At 38.2% G+C, this 15,500-nt stretch overlaps 1 protein-coding gene across 1 annotated transcript in view; it reads right to left on the bottom strand.

Moving 5' to 3' along the window:
• grik4 (glutamate receptor, ionotropic, kainate 4) overlaps nt 1-15,500 on the bottom strand; it is a 455,824-nt gene that overhangs the window by 84,938 nt on the left and 355,386 nt on the right. The window contains exons 9-11 of the mRNA XM_051129192.1: nt 7,814-7,975; nt 3,267-3,419; nt 2,792-2,896 (exon numbers count right to left, since the gene is read on the bottom strand). Of these exons, the coding sequence (XP_050985149.1) occupies nt 2,792-2,896; nt 3,267-3,419; nt 7,814-7,975 (420 nt within the window). The remainder of the gene's footprint in view (nt 1-2,791; nt 2,897-3,266; nt 3,420-7,813; nt 7,976-15,500) is intronic.

The following is a 15,500-nucleotide window of genomic DNA, read 5'->3' as shown; positions in this document are numbered from 1 at the left end:
AATCTTTTAAGAATATTCTTTCGTACTCTTTCACAGGTTGCATTTTACCATCTTTGTAAAATGGTAATGACATGAGAATCTCATCAGGTGGAGTGCAACATAAAAACACTGTCACTCAAATTAAATTAATTGGTATCAGGGGTGTTTGGATATGACTGCTTATGATCAACTGTGAGTGGTTTATGCGATAAATCCCGCCTTTTGTGTTCGTGCTCATTCTGCGTTTGTGAATCAACAGATATAACAATATAATAACACTAATGGGAAGACTAATTTAAAAAAGTAAGTAAACAACTCACACACTTAGATATAACCACATTGTTACATCAAAATAAGACTTAAAATGGCATGAAAACATGAGTTTTTAGTGAGTAATCAGCTTGAAGAAATATAAAGTAAATCTTCATGTCTGTGACCAATATTTACCAAGCTTTGATGATTGATGGTACGAAAAATACAAAAACAGTTAAAGGTTAACTATTAAAAAGAATAGCTTAACACAAGTTCACTAATAAAATAGGCCTGTGTGTATATTGTTGGTTACTGCCTTGAGTTATTATTTTGGAATAAATATAAAATGCTTAAAAACACTTGATGAGATTCATTGGCTTTAATAAATAGAATATTGATTAAATAATGTAAATTGTTAATGTAAATGTAAATTTTTAATGTAAAAATATAATATAGAATTGTTTTTATTTTTCTCATAGTGTAAGTAATGTTCAACCATGACAGTGTGACTGGGACTTGAACTTAAATTTGATATAAAAAATAATAATAATAAAAAAAAAAAGACCACCGCACACCACTGATTGGTATGTGCACTTTCAGTCCTCGTCAGGTAGTCCTTTTTGAAAATTCCTTTTTCTGAGCAAAGACTAGACACATCTTCAAAAGGAGTATCTTTTAAGATGATTCTTTTATAATCTTCCTTTGTGAATTAAAAAAATGTGTTGCTTTGTTGCCACCTTTTTGATGAAAAACCATCAAATCGCATGAGAGTCTCTTCGGGTGGAGCGCAGCACAAAACCAGGGTTACTACGTTAATTGGTATGTGCACACCCAAAATGACTTTAGAGCAGGACCAGAAATCATTCAGTTCTGTCAATCATCATTACAAGCCTATATAAGCAGCAGTCATTGCGGCGTCCCAGCGACAATTCTTACGGCAGCCCTCCACCTCCCCATCTCCTCCTCTATTTCTGCTATTCTCCCTCTATAGTACTGCAGTGAGGGACTGCACTTGGAGCACAAACTGAGCCTCAGGTTTGAGCCTCCGTCGAAGACACCAAGCCAAGTTTGTTTTCAGGACTGGATTCGCAGGCAAACTCGTGAAATTATCCAACCTGATCTCATGATGAAAACGTGCCTGTGGGAATGTATGTTTTGTGACATATTCAGTGTAAAATGTCCACTGAGTGGTGCTAAAAGAGTGTGTTTGTTTTCACCACAGTGCTGACTTGAAATGTCAGTTGAGTGGTGCTATAACTCTAATGCGCATGTATGAAATTAACGATTACAAGTGCTTGCTGTTTTACCGCCTCTAGTGTTCATTTCTGTTGGAAACTGCCGTGATATGTACTTGCATTTTGAATCTTGCAAAAAAGTTCCAACAGGTACGTTTTTATCATGAGATCAGAAATGATCACCCTCATGTGGACCCAAACTTTCGTTTAGTTTTTAATGAAACCTATATTCCATTCCACCAAAATGTTAACATTTGATTATATAGTTTCAAAAAGTTGCTTGATGTGAGAAAACCAATGAGGTTCACTGCTGCATCACTTAAGAACATTTAAGCTCCATTTACCATAACTGATGTGCTCTAAGACGTGTGGTAATCAATATTTATATGCAAATAAAAGCCTTAATTAAACCCGTCCATCATGTAAAGCGATCGTGTCTCTTCAGAAGACTTGGAATAAACTGCTCAATTCACATTATTTCTCTTTATGCACTTGAACATCAAAGTTTAGGTGGAATGGACTTTCAAAAGAAGGGACAGAAAACTCTGAGCCCTGTTGGAAAAACCAGCATATGCTGGTTAGGTATGTTTTGAAGCATGGCAGCTGGTTTGAGTTGGTTTAAGCTGGTTCTTAGTTGGTCCTGAGCTGGTTATAAGATGGTTATGAGCTGGTCCTGACCAGCTTAGGACCAGCACATGACCAGCTTAAACCAGCTCATAACCATCTTATAAACAGCTCAGGATCAGCTTAAACCAGCTCAAACCAGCTGCCATGCTTCAAAATATACCTAACCAGCATATGCTGTTTTTTTCCCAAGAGGGAGGTTTCAATAAAAACAGAAAAGAAAACTGGTTTGGAACAACCTGTTCACAAATGAGGGTGAGTAAATGATGACAGAATTTATTTTTTTTTTTTGGGTGAACTATCCCTTTAAATTTCCAAACACTTGCTTTCTGCTTACTAATGGCAGATGGCACACCTACGAGAGCGACCGCTTCATGTCGCAATAACAATTCAATCTACATCCAAACCTGCCAATAAAAATCACAGGAGCATGAAAGTGCTAATTAACAATAATTCCATCACAATCGGTCTGGCCATCTCGCAGGACTCTATGAAAATTGGAGTTTCCTTCCGATCAAGCTTTCTGATTGAGGACTGCGGAAAAAACAATGTGCTTTTAGAGGATTTCTCCACCTTTACATCACATCTGTGTGACCGCAGCCAGAAAATCTCATTGTGTTGCTGGCAGACAGAAGCATAAACACAGATAATGGCGAGTTTTACCTCTGCTGATAGGCTGGTGTGGCCGAGAGTTACTTTACCTGCCTTAGGCCATCCCTGCTGTTCTGCATGATCCGGAGGGCATAGTTCGAGCGCTGGCCTTTGCTGTTGAACTCGATGTGGCCTGTTAGACCTTCCAACTCTACCTATCCGGAGAGAGAGAGACACATGTTAACGCCTGGGGGTACCATGCGATCACAGCCACAAAAGTCTTCAGCGCTGTATCGATTATACGGCAGAGCTCCTCGCTGGAAGCGTCCGCACAATGCAGGAAGCGGCTATAGATCGCCGTATGTCATGAATAGGATGATGCAGTAATGACAAGCTGATGGTCGTTAATCTTTAATGGCTGAGTAAGACAGTGTCTCGGTTTCACAGATTCTGCTGAAGGCTGCAGTTCTGACGAGGGTTTGTGGGCCGCAGTGGTACAGAGAGTAAAAACTAAATGATGAATGAGCCTGCAACGGCAGCAGGTGAGATGATTGGCAGCTCGTGGGCTCTCCCTGCGGTTCTTACCATCCTCAGGTAGTTCATCAGACTTGTGCCGTGCTCCCAGATCTTAGAGGACTTGCAGGAAAGTTGAGTGGCTCCTACGTTCTGGCTACGGTTCAGCTCCTGCACGGCTGCCACCACTGTGTGTACCGCATCAAACAACAGTGCTGACGAAAGCTGGAACACACACACACGTATAAGAGTAAACACACAGATAGAGCAAAGAGAAAGCAGTATAATCCAACTGTGGGCTGCTAGGTGAGACAGATACACACTTCATGGCCAAAAGTATGCAGACAAGCTTTTGATTAGCGTGTTTGGCTATTCAGCCATAGAAATGAATATGCATTTGCCAGATCCTTTTATAAAGGGATTTACTGGTAAAAATGTATATCTGTATGTTCCCTGTAAATAAAACACATGACCTCGGTAGAAATAAATAATAGAAATACCACAGACCATAAAGTAGTATTTAATTAAATAGTATTTAATAGAAAGTCTGTAATATTTAATCTAAAACCATTCAAATTGTTGAAATTGCTAAGATTTTGAAATGTTTTTAAAGGAGAAGTCCACTTCCAGAACAACAATTTACAGATAATGTACTCACCCCCTTGTCATCCAAGATGTTCATGTCTTTCTTTCTTCAGTCGTAAGGAAATTATATTTTTTTGAGGAAAACATTTCAGGATTGATATGGTCCCCCGAGTCTGAACTTCCAAAAAGCAGTTTAAATGCGGCTTCAAACAATCCCAAATGTGGTTGTAAACAATCCCCGCCGAGGAAGAAGGGTCTTATCTAGCGAAACGATTGGATATTTTCATAAAAATAATACAATTCATATACTTGTTAACGTCAAATGCTCATCTTGTCTTGCTTTTCCCGACCTCTGTGTTTTTCTGGTTCATGACAGTTAGGGTATGTTGAAAAACTCCCATCTCATGTTCTCCCTCAACTCCAAAATCGTCCTATATTGCTGTTTTACCTTTTTTGTTAAAAGTGTTTGATCTTCTTTGCATGTTCACTTTGCAAAGACTGGGTCAGAACTTTTGCAGCGATGTAGGATGATTTTGAAATGATTTTTGAAGTTGAGGGAGAAAATACGATTGGAGTTTTTCAACATACCCTATAACTGTCTTGATCCAGAATACACAAAGTTCAGGCAGAGCGAGAAAAGACGAGTGTTTGAGATTAAAAAGTATTTAAATTGTATTTTTTAAATGAAAATAATCAATCGTTTCGCAAGATAAGACCCTTCTTCCTCGGCTGGGTTTGTTTACAACCGCATTTGGGATCGTTTGAAGCCGCATTTATACTGCATTTTGGAAGTTCAAACTCAGGGCACCATATCAGTCCATTATATGCAGAAAAATCCTGAAATGTTTTCCTCAAAAAACACAATTTCTTTGCGACTGAACATCTTGGATGACAAGGGGGTGAATACATTATCTGTAAATTGTTTTTAAAATGCATTTATTTGATCAGAAATACAGTAAGACAGAAATGTTGTGAAATAATATGGTGTCAAAATTAGCGTGTTAACACAGGCGATTAATTTTTTCAATTAAACGTGTTAAAAATATTTAACGCATGTAACTCAGGGGTGGGGCTAGGTAAAGAATTCCGTTTATTTAGACGCGGAGCGTCTTTACGAGCACATAAAACGGGAGACTTTTCAGATGCGCGCTCCAGCTTCACCTCAGCGCCAGGTGCGAGTCAAACGATATTTACGAAGTTTTTGATTAAATCTGACCCTGAAAAGACGCAACTACCACGTTCAAGAGGCAGAAATGGTAGTACAGACATCATTAAAATAGTCTATGTGACATCAGTGGTTCAACCTTTATGTTACAAAGCTACAAGAATGCTTTTTGTGCGCAAAGAAAACAAAAATAATGACTTTATTTAATAATTTCTTCTCTTCCGTGTCAGCCTTCAGCGCTTGTTTATGGGAGTACCACAATGCATCCATGTGCAATAATTTGTGTCCCGAAGATGACTGAAGGTTTAATGGGTTTGGAACAGCACAAGGGTAAGTAATTAATGACAGAATTTTAATTTTCGGGTGTACAATCCCTTTAACATACATACATATATATATATATATATATATATGTATATATAGCGCCTCCTTGACCTCACTGAAGCAATTGTAATACTTATCTGTGTCTGCAGTATAAAATGAAATGCTCAAAAAAGCACAGGGATAGGGATGTTTGGGTGTCTGCATGCATTTGGACATGCGGAACATTATTAAATCATTCAGACATTTCATCGTTGATCATTGTGATACAACCACCACTTCCTTTGCCCCCTCAGCCCCCTGGAACTGAATTACTGACCACTTTAATTACATCAGATGGTGTGTTAATGCACTGCAGCAAAGACTGAGGAGTTTCCTTTTCCTCTGACATCCATTACAGTGCTAAAGCTTTCTGTAATGAGGATATGTTATGCTGCATTATGGAACAGCATAGCAGCTTAGAGGAGGTGGAGATGTGCGTGTGTACGTGTCGTGAGGGAAGATTGAATGTATTTGTGACTAAAATAGCAGTCTGTGTAAATTTTGTTGCTTGCATTTCTCTCCTTTCTGTAGAAAAAACCCCCAGTGTAACTATTCTGGTCACATGCAGGGAAACGTCCTGGCTGCTCTCATTAGGCGAATGCAGAATGACAATGTGTGTGCACTGCCAACGATATTCAGGTTCGCTGGATAATCTGTACTCAGACTAGCCAGTCTAGTCTTTAGCTAATGAAGCCCAGGGCTTAAATATCGGTTCGGTTAGTGTCTTCCATATCAAACACGCTAGGCTAAGCTTTTGCATTTCTAGGCCAGTGTGTAACACAGAGTTGAGCCTCACTGTGGGGTTTAGACCTGTTCTCTCTCTCATCTGTCTGCCAGACTACAAACCATCCTCTGATTAATTAAAGATTAGACCTAATTAAATGAGAAATGCAACCAGGGCTAGTTTCTAAAAGCAGAAGGAATTTATTTTTCAAAAGTCTTCCCCCTTAAGCTTTAATTAGAATACAAAATTTTTTAGTTATTACGACTTGCATATATCAGATCAAGAAATGTGTTGCCAATCGATCTTTGATCATTTTTTTTTTCTTTTAGCATCCCTGGATGTTTGAGGGACTACAAAGTGGGACCGAGATCAGGAATAATACATTATACAGATGTTTTCATTTCCAAAGTGACGGAAATAACTGTGCTGACGTGAACATGCAGGGTGTGTGTATTCCTTAGGGTGAATATGTGACTTTGTGTGATGAATTATACAGCCATAGCCTCGGCTTCAAGGTAAGCGAGAGGACATGGGTAGTAGGCTGTTCCAAATTAGTTAAAACAGCATCCTTGAGTTACAAATAAATGACTTATTTTAAAAAAATGGACTAGACATAAACACAAAAAAGGACAATTTTTAAATGACAGTTCCACCTCTCATTTTCTCATAAAGATGTTAGGATGGAGGTCAAAGTTGCTCTTTTCTATAAAATTAGAGAGAATTTATGAATGTCAAACTGCAAAATGAACAAAAAAGTATTAAAAATGCAACCCACAGTGAATATATGGCTACTTTTTATGGGTTTATCTTTATGGAGTTCTTAAAGGAGAAGTTCCAGAACAAAAATGTACAGATAATTTACTCACCCACTTCGTCATCCAAGATGTTCATGTCTTTCTTTCTTCAGTTGTAAAGAAATTATGTTTTTTTAAAGGGAAAACATTTCAGGACATTGCAGTTTAAATGCAGCTTCAAAGGGCTCTAAACGATTCCAGCCGAGGAAGAAAGGTCTTATCTAGCAAAACGACCTGTCATTTTCTAAAAAAAGTATAATTTATATACCTTTTAACCTCAAATGCTTGTCTTGTCTAGCTCTGCGTGAACTGTGTATTCAAGTTCAAGACAGGGTAGGTTGAAAAACTCCCATCTCATTTTCTCCTCTAACTTCAAAATCGTCCTAGATCTCTGTTTTACCTTTTTTTGTAAAGGTGTTTGATCTTCTTTGCATGTCCACTTTGTAAACACTGGGTTGGTACTTCTGCAGCGATGTACGATGATTTTAAAGTTGGAGGAGAAAATGAGATGGTAGTTTTTCGACCTACCCTAACTGTCTTAAACTGGAATACACAGAGTTCACGCAGAGCTAGACAAGACTAGTGTTTGAGGTTAGAAAGTATATAAATTGTAAATTATATAGAAAATAAAATTATATAGAAAATAACTGACTGTTTTGCTAGATAAAACACGCCTTCCTTGGCTGGGTTGATTTAGAGCCTTTTGAAGCTGCATTTAAACTGCATTTTGGAAGTTCAAACTTGCGGGCACTACTGAAGTCTACTATATGGACAGAAATCCTGAAATGTTTTTTTCAAAAAAGTTTTTGGAAGTGAACTTCTCCTTTAAGGACTAACCACTGTTTACTTTCATGATATGAAAACAGGCAGCTTGGACATTCTACCTAATGTCTCCTTTTGTGTTTCATGAAAAAAATAAAGAAAATGATTTTATTTTTGGGTGAACATTCAATCAAAACAACCTTAACTAAAAGTTTCTCAGCCTTACTGGTGTTCCTGCAAAAGGAGCGTGATCACAATTCTCCTGCCAGGATCGATTGAGGCTGAGGACGAAGTCCTCAAAGAAAGGATGTGTCCTGTTGAAGACCGAAAACCCGACGATGTTGACTCGTTGATCAGCTAAATCGTCCAATCGTAGCAGAGAGAATTCCTGCAAGGGAAGAGAAAACGTTCAAGTTAATTCACCAATATGACTGCTTCTTATCAAGTTGCCAAGCTCAGGTCCCCTGTCGAATTTAAACAACCTAATGATGCCCATAGGAAGTAAAACAATATCGTCAGGCTCATTAACAAGCACTGAGGTAATTCTGCCAATTCCTGGGCCAAGTAATTCAATTCAGCAAAAGTTAATGCTTAGGAGAGCAAATCCCAGCAGCTATTGTGTTTCAGATCCCATGAGGGGCACTTTGGTGAAAAAAAGGTCTGCAGTGCTGTCAGTCTGCGTCCCGGCACGTGCAGTACATCAGATGAAGGTTAATAGAGATGTCCCTGCAGTTTCTGCTGACACTATTACAGTCTATGACTCTGTCACCATCACTGGCTCAGGGGACACTGATGATGTGAAGAGGAAGAGGAGTTATAGTGCTGGACCCATGACACAGATAATGTGAAACAAGATGAGGAAAGAAGAGATGAGACAAGAAAAGACACAATGAGAAGAGACAGGATGGACTGAGACCCTTCTCAGAGAAGAGAAAATTACATGAGAAATAATGAGATAACACATTGATGTCACGAAGAAATCACGAAGAAATCAAACAAACGGGATTTAATGATACAATCCAACAAGGGTACAGACAGGAACAGCAGGGGACCACACTCCAACATAACATTAACTAACATTGAGATCAGACAGCACCAAAGGCACTGAATGAAACTTATAAAGGGTAGCTAACGAGACACAGACAGGTGAAGACAATTAACCAATGACGACATAACAAGAAACGGAACAGGAAAGACCAAAATAAGGGCACAGGAGGGCAAAACCAACAAAATAGTCCACAGGGGTGTGACAATTGACTCTAAATGAGAAAAGATGAACTGAGACCAGACAACAAAGAAGAAGAGAGAAGAATATATGGGAAGAGATGAGATAAGACAATACTAGATGAGACGAGACAGAGAAGAGAGAACTAAATGAGAAAAGACAAGATGCAAATAGATGAAAAGAAAATGGATGAACTGAGATTAGATGACAAAGAAGAAGAGAGGAGACTAAATGGAAGATCCGAGATTAAATGAGATTAGACGAGACAAGATGAGACAATGAAAAAGACTAAATAACAGAGACGAGAAGAAAATATAAGATGAGACTAGAAGAGAATAACAGAAAACGAATGAACTGAGACTATATGAAAATGAAGAGAGGAGACTAGATGGGAAGAAATGAGATTAGATGAGACGAGACAAAATGAACAGACTAGATGGCAGAGAAGACTAAATAAGAAAAGATGAGACTAGATGAGAAGAGAATGGATGAACTGAGACTAGATGACAAAGAAGAAGAGATGACACTAAATGGGAAGATCTGAGATTAAATGAGATGACAAGACGAGACAGAATGGACTGAGGTGACAAAGAAGAGACGAGACTAGATGGGACGAGACTAGATGAAAAAGAAGACTAAATGAGAAAAGATGAGATGAGACTAGATGAGACAAAATGGGAAGATCTGAGATTAAATGAGCTGAGACGAGACAAGATGAAACAGAAGGAACTGAGACTAGATATCGTAGAAGACTAAATGAGAAAATATGAGATGAGACTAGATGAGAAAAAAACGAATTAACTGAGACTAGATGACAAAGAAGAAAGTAGACTATGTGGGAAGATCTGAGATGAAATGAGATGAGACAGAATGAACAGAGTCTAGATAACAGAAGAGAGAGGACTAAATGAAATGAGGCTAGATGAGAAGAAAATGAATGAACTAAGACTAGATGACAAAGAAGACAAGATGAGACTGAATGAACTGAGATTAGATGATAGAAAAGAGAAGAGTAAAGCCTGGTTCAGATAACACAATTTTTTTTATCAGTTAAGACAGTCACTGTGTCAGATTATACGAACAAGAAACAGACTATTCATTGCTCGCCGTCCTCAACGACGTGCACGCTGTCATCGTTACAGCGGGACTAGACAGAAGGTGCTATGAGCGTAAACAAACAATAGCTAGCAAACAGCATGTTTTGCCCTGTCTTGTCACCAGAAAAGCCCAAAAAGGAAAAGAAAAACCTGACAGTGGATGCAAATCTGGATTGCATGAAGAGGGCAGTATGGACTGTCAAAGAGAAGTAAAATATAGTTTTTTTACCCTTTTTCACTCTGCCTTGGTAGTCTCTTGAGGAAACTTCATAAATGCAGAAGCATTATTGCCACCTAGCAGGACCGATACCATTGTCTCTCTTTTGTTTGAAAGCATGTACAAAGGCACTTCTGTGCTTCTATTGGCCAGTGTAACAAATGTGACTGAACTCATCGTGGACAAGGAAAAAAAATAGACACGTTGGTCTTTCTGGTAACGTTGTGAAGCAGACGTGGCATTGGTTGTCGTCCACTATGACACACTACACGAAATGAAACCAACTGTCGTTTATGAATCCCCATGACACCCCACGTCAAGCAGATCATGCCAAAACCGGGCTAAAACTGTGTAGTCTGAACCAGGCTTAAATGAAAATAGATGAGATGAGACTAGATGAGAAGAGAATGGTTGAACTGAGACTAGACGACAAAGAAGAGAGGAGACTAGATGGGAAGACATGAGATGAGACTAGATGAGACGAGACATAAACTGAGACTAGCTGACAGAAAAGATGAAGTGAGACTATACGACAAAGAGAAGAATACAAGGGAAGAGATGAGATGAGACTAGATGAGATGAAACAAAGAACTGAGACTAGATGACACTGAAGAGATGAGAAATGATGAGACTGCAAAAGAAGAAACGGAATGAACAGACTATGACAAAAGAGACTAGACTAGATAAGACGAGACAGTATCAACTGAAACTTGATGACAGGAATGAGAAAAGATGAGATAAGACTAAATGAGAAGAGACAGAATATATGAACTTGACGACAGGAGACTACATGAAAAGATGAAAATAGATGACACTAGATGAGAAAAGACAGCATGAAATGTGACTAAGATGCTAAAAAAAGGAAACAGCATGAGATACGAGGAGACAAAAGATACTGAAACTAGAAGAGAAGATGAGAAGACACTACAAGATACGAGAGTTGAGACAAGAAGAGACATGATGAGATAAAACAAAGTTGTCTCACAAGAGGACTTGATAAGAAGAGACCTGATAAGAAGACACAGGATCACTTGAGATTTGAAGACAAAGAAGAGAATGACATGAGGTGAGACAAAATGAGAAAAAAAGGCTGAGGCTGAAAAAGAACGGTGAATACGAAGCATGTTTGAGCTGTGTGTGGAAGAGGGTCAGGGAAGGCGAGCAAATGATCCAAACACACACAATAGCAAATCCCCAGCCTTACGTGAGGTAGCATGCAGTAAGACTGAAGCACCTCAGATCAAAGACAACACAATCTTGCCCTCTCATTACAAACACAAAGCCAGATGAGGACAGCCACATGGGCCACGGGTATCGCACGCCGCATAGGATTAAAGCCTCTGCCGAGAGGACAGGAAGAAAAGGAGGGGAGCGCAGTGTCATGGGAGTGCAGAGACAAAAATGCAATGCAGAGCTTCAGGAGACAGTTTGTTTCAGAAGAAACCCGAGGGAGGGAGGCCTCTGAATCTTCTTGTAGATAACAGAAGCTCCTCTTTTCTTATTTTAGAGGTGGTGCAGCCTCTCTGATTCACTAAAGAATGGCCATGTCAGCTTTTGATTTGAATAAAGGCCGTCTCCTGCTCAGACGACAGCGAAATATGCTCAGATGATGAACACAATAATGCTACAAAATATATAAATATAGCACCTCCAGTGTTAATTGTTTTTGCTTTTTTATTTAAATCTCTCACACTCACAACAAAGCATCAAAACTTTAAACTTAATTAAAAAGAGTGAATAAAAAAACAGTTTTCATTAGCAAGCAATTTTTGAGATGCATTTAATATATTAGATGCCAGAAGCTACAATCTGTTGCTGGTGTAAACCAAAAAAATAACAAAACATCAGCTGACAAATCATAATGCTGCTTACTGTATGGCTTTGCCAATGAAGCTTTATTGTAAATGGACTCATATTGATTAGCATATAAGAGTGTGTGAACAGTTGACCCTTCCTCCATCTGCACTCCCTGGTGCAGTCTGACAAGCCCGACGGGAACGGACCTGTAATTACTCTCCGAGCGCATGTTAATACTTCATTAAAACAGAGACAGTGTAAATGAGCCAGTCATTAACTGTGGCGCACTTTGGGCCACTCATACACGACACGGAAGGTCACCGAATGTCCCGCAGCACGCGTGGAGTGTGTGCATGTGTGATTGAGCAGACACTTCAGCATTTGCTAAAAATGAACTGGCCACTAATAGCACCGTTCATTTGCTCGCAATATCTGTTTTAGCGCCTAATTCACTAAAGAAATTATGCAAATTAGATAATTGTACAAACACATTATGAACATGATTCACATGTTGCAGTGTTGTTACAGATAACTAAAACTATTAAAAATAATTTCAAAATAAAGCTATAAAGAAATAAAATATAAATAGTGCATGAAAAAGAAAAATTAACAAAAACTTAAATTTTAAACTAAACTAAAATCAGGAAAAACTCAAATATAAATGAAAGATAAACAGAAAAAAATGACAAGCACATAACAAAAGTACTAAAACTTTAAAAATTAAAATGGAAACTGAAAATATACAAATAAAAATTAAATTAAATCAGAATATTAAATTAGTTTACTCTCTGAATTAAATGTTCTATACAGCTGCTGAGAGAACTCAATGCGCTGCAAATGAAAAAAAAACAAAAAACCCCCCAGAAAATTCAAAAACAACTTCATCAGTTTGACAACAAATAGCAAATACAGAAACACGCTGCAATGTTCACAACAACAAAACCAACTACAAAAAATGTGCTGCAAATATTATATTTGGTTGTGTAGTGAGTATTTGCAGCATGTTTCTGTATTGAAATGAAAAATGAAGCAAAATTAAGCAATTTTAATTATTATTTATAAACCTGTTTCTTTTATTTCAATGTTCTACTATGTTTTCAATAAAATAATACCAAAACATAAAATTAATTAAATTTGTGATGGTTTTGTAATTACTTTTTTTTTAATTTATGTGAGAAAAATGTTTGTATTGTGATATATATCAATATAAACAAAAATGTTCTTCCAAGCTAACACTGCACAACTGACTTCATTAATAACTGCTGCCACAATCAATAGAAAATGTACACAAAAATATTTCAGTTAGCACAATGTTATACCCACCAGGCAAATAGCACTGACTTTGGTGACTAAGGCGTAATCCATATAAGCCTAACTAGCATAAAAAGAAGGCGTGTTTGCACAGAAAAGAACGATAATAACTTCATTTAAATACTCACAGTGCAGCGCTACTTCAGCACACTTAACACCTGGCTAAACTGAATTGCAAGTGGTTAGTGAACAAGACAGTTCTTTGAGCCAAAAATCGGCAAAATACATAAAAAACACACACACAAACAGTTCTTTAACTGTTTGGCCAGCGTAAGAGAAGCATCTAGGAGACAGTTGGACCCCTGGGACAGCAGCTGCTCCTGATCTCTGGCAGGATGACAAGGAAGGAAAGAGACTGGATAGAGGAGAGGGAAGGGAGGTGAGGTGCCGACAGGCTGGCGATGAGCCCCCTGACACAGCCTGTCACCTGAAGATCAATCAGAAAAGCAGAACCTGGGCCAGCTTGCTGCTTCACCGCTGGCAGACTCTCTCACACACACATACGGGCATGCACACATGCATATTGTTTGTTGTGGCACAGCCAAACAGAGTTTGGAATAATGAGCTCCCGGGAGAAATGCTAAACCCCGATAGGTGGTAAAACAGTAGAGGGTCTGAACAGGTCTGGCACCCAAACCAAACTAATTCAGCCTCCAAAAAGTCAATATATGTTTATTTAATTCACAATCTAAAGAGGACAAACAAAGACAAAATCTGACAATCTAATATTCATTATGACAAAGTCATTCCCACAGGTTTCAAAGTACAAAAACAAACGAAAATAATCATGGCACAAATATAATGAGAAGAAAACACAGCACAACATATGCAAACTAATGAATTAATATGGTGGCATCCGAGCATGCATACTTCCCTAAATAGAAACCGAAAAATGTAGTATGTAGAGTGTCCAAATTCACTGTATTTTTAAAACAGCAAACGAATGGAACTTAAAAAAATTTCCTGGTACTTTTGAATTAGCTCACTGAACTTATTAAAACTTACTCTGAGTAAGTAATTACTTTGCGACCGTATAATTCAATGCTCATGTACAATCTATAAAGCATTTCCATTACACAAAAGGAGAAAAGGTTCAAAATGAGATTTCACACCGATGCCATACACTGTATAAAATGCAAATGCATATTTTCCAGTTTATGAAACATTTTGAGTCACAAATACTAAAAAATGCTTATATGTCTTGAAATGACACAAACCCTTGTCAGACCAACAAAATTGGCCCAAATGTTCCAACTAGCCAAACACAGTTGTCTGAACAAAAAATTTCATATTTTTGAAATGTTAAAGGGGTCATCGGATGCCCATTTTCCACAAGCTGATATGATTCTTTAGGGTCTTAATGAAAAGTCTATAATATACTTTGGTTAAAAATTCTCAATGGTTGTGTAAAACAACACCCTTTTTACCTTGTCAAAATCAGCTCTGCAAAAATCATCTCATTCTGGTCGAGGCTGCTTTAAATGTAAATGAGCTCTGCTCGCCCCCCCGCCCCTCTCTTCTCTCTGTGGAGTGACGAGCCTGTTTACTTTAGCCGCATTTAGCCGCTAAACTTTCTAACTAGCACATTATTAGAAAAGGAGATCGCAAGATTCATAAAAAAACCTTTATACTCACTTCTGCTGTAAGTGAAGCTGGATCACGAATGATTTCCGTGAACATAGACGGATATATGTAGATCGGGAGCCGCATTCCCTTCACAAACAAACGTAATCCACTGCATCTTCAGCAGCACAGATGTCAGGAGTAAATGACGATTACATCCAGCAACACAACACCTCAATCGCTCAATTCTTGTCTAACTTACATCCCTGCTCCAGCATCAAAACATGGAGGTTGGACGCTCATGTCAATCAACTATTGTGGGAGCGGCCTCTGTCGGTGTGACGCAACAACAACAGGCATCTGAGAATGGCTCGATTTGAAAAAGGGGATATTATTTTTACAGTTTAATTAAAAACCACTGCATGGATTTTTACCATTACAGGATAGATGTGTACATACACTGCCAACACACATTAATGTTGAAACAACATGTAAAAGTGAACTTAGCATCCGATGACCCCTTTAAGGCTTTGTGAGTTCCCAGCATGCATTGCAGCATGAATAAACTATGCAGTTACTGGTATAGGATTATTCTTTTGCTGTTTGCTGACTTAATTTAAACTTTTTGTTGTTGTTTTGTCCTTATTGTTAGTTATCTTTTTGCACTGTGATACAAAGAGCTCACCTTTTTAACATTTGTCGA

This window comes from Labeo rohita, chromosome 15 (genome assembly GCF_022985175.1).
Source record: "Labeo rohita strain BAU-BD-2019 chromosome 15, IGBB_LRoh.1.0, whole genome shotgun sequence".
Lineage (NCBI taxonomy): Eukaryota > Metazoa > Chordata > Actinopteri > Cypriniformes > Cyprinidae > Labeo > Labeo rohita.
The sequence above is the reverse complement of the archived record's forward strand: the minus strand, read 5'-3'. Positions and strand labels throughout refer to the sequence as shown.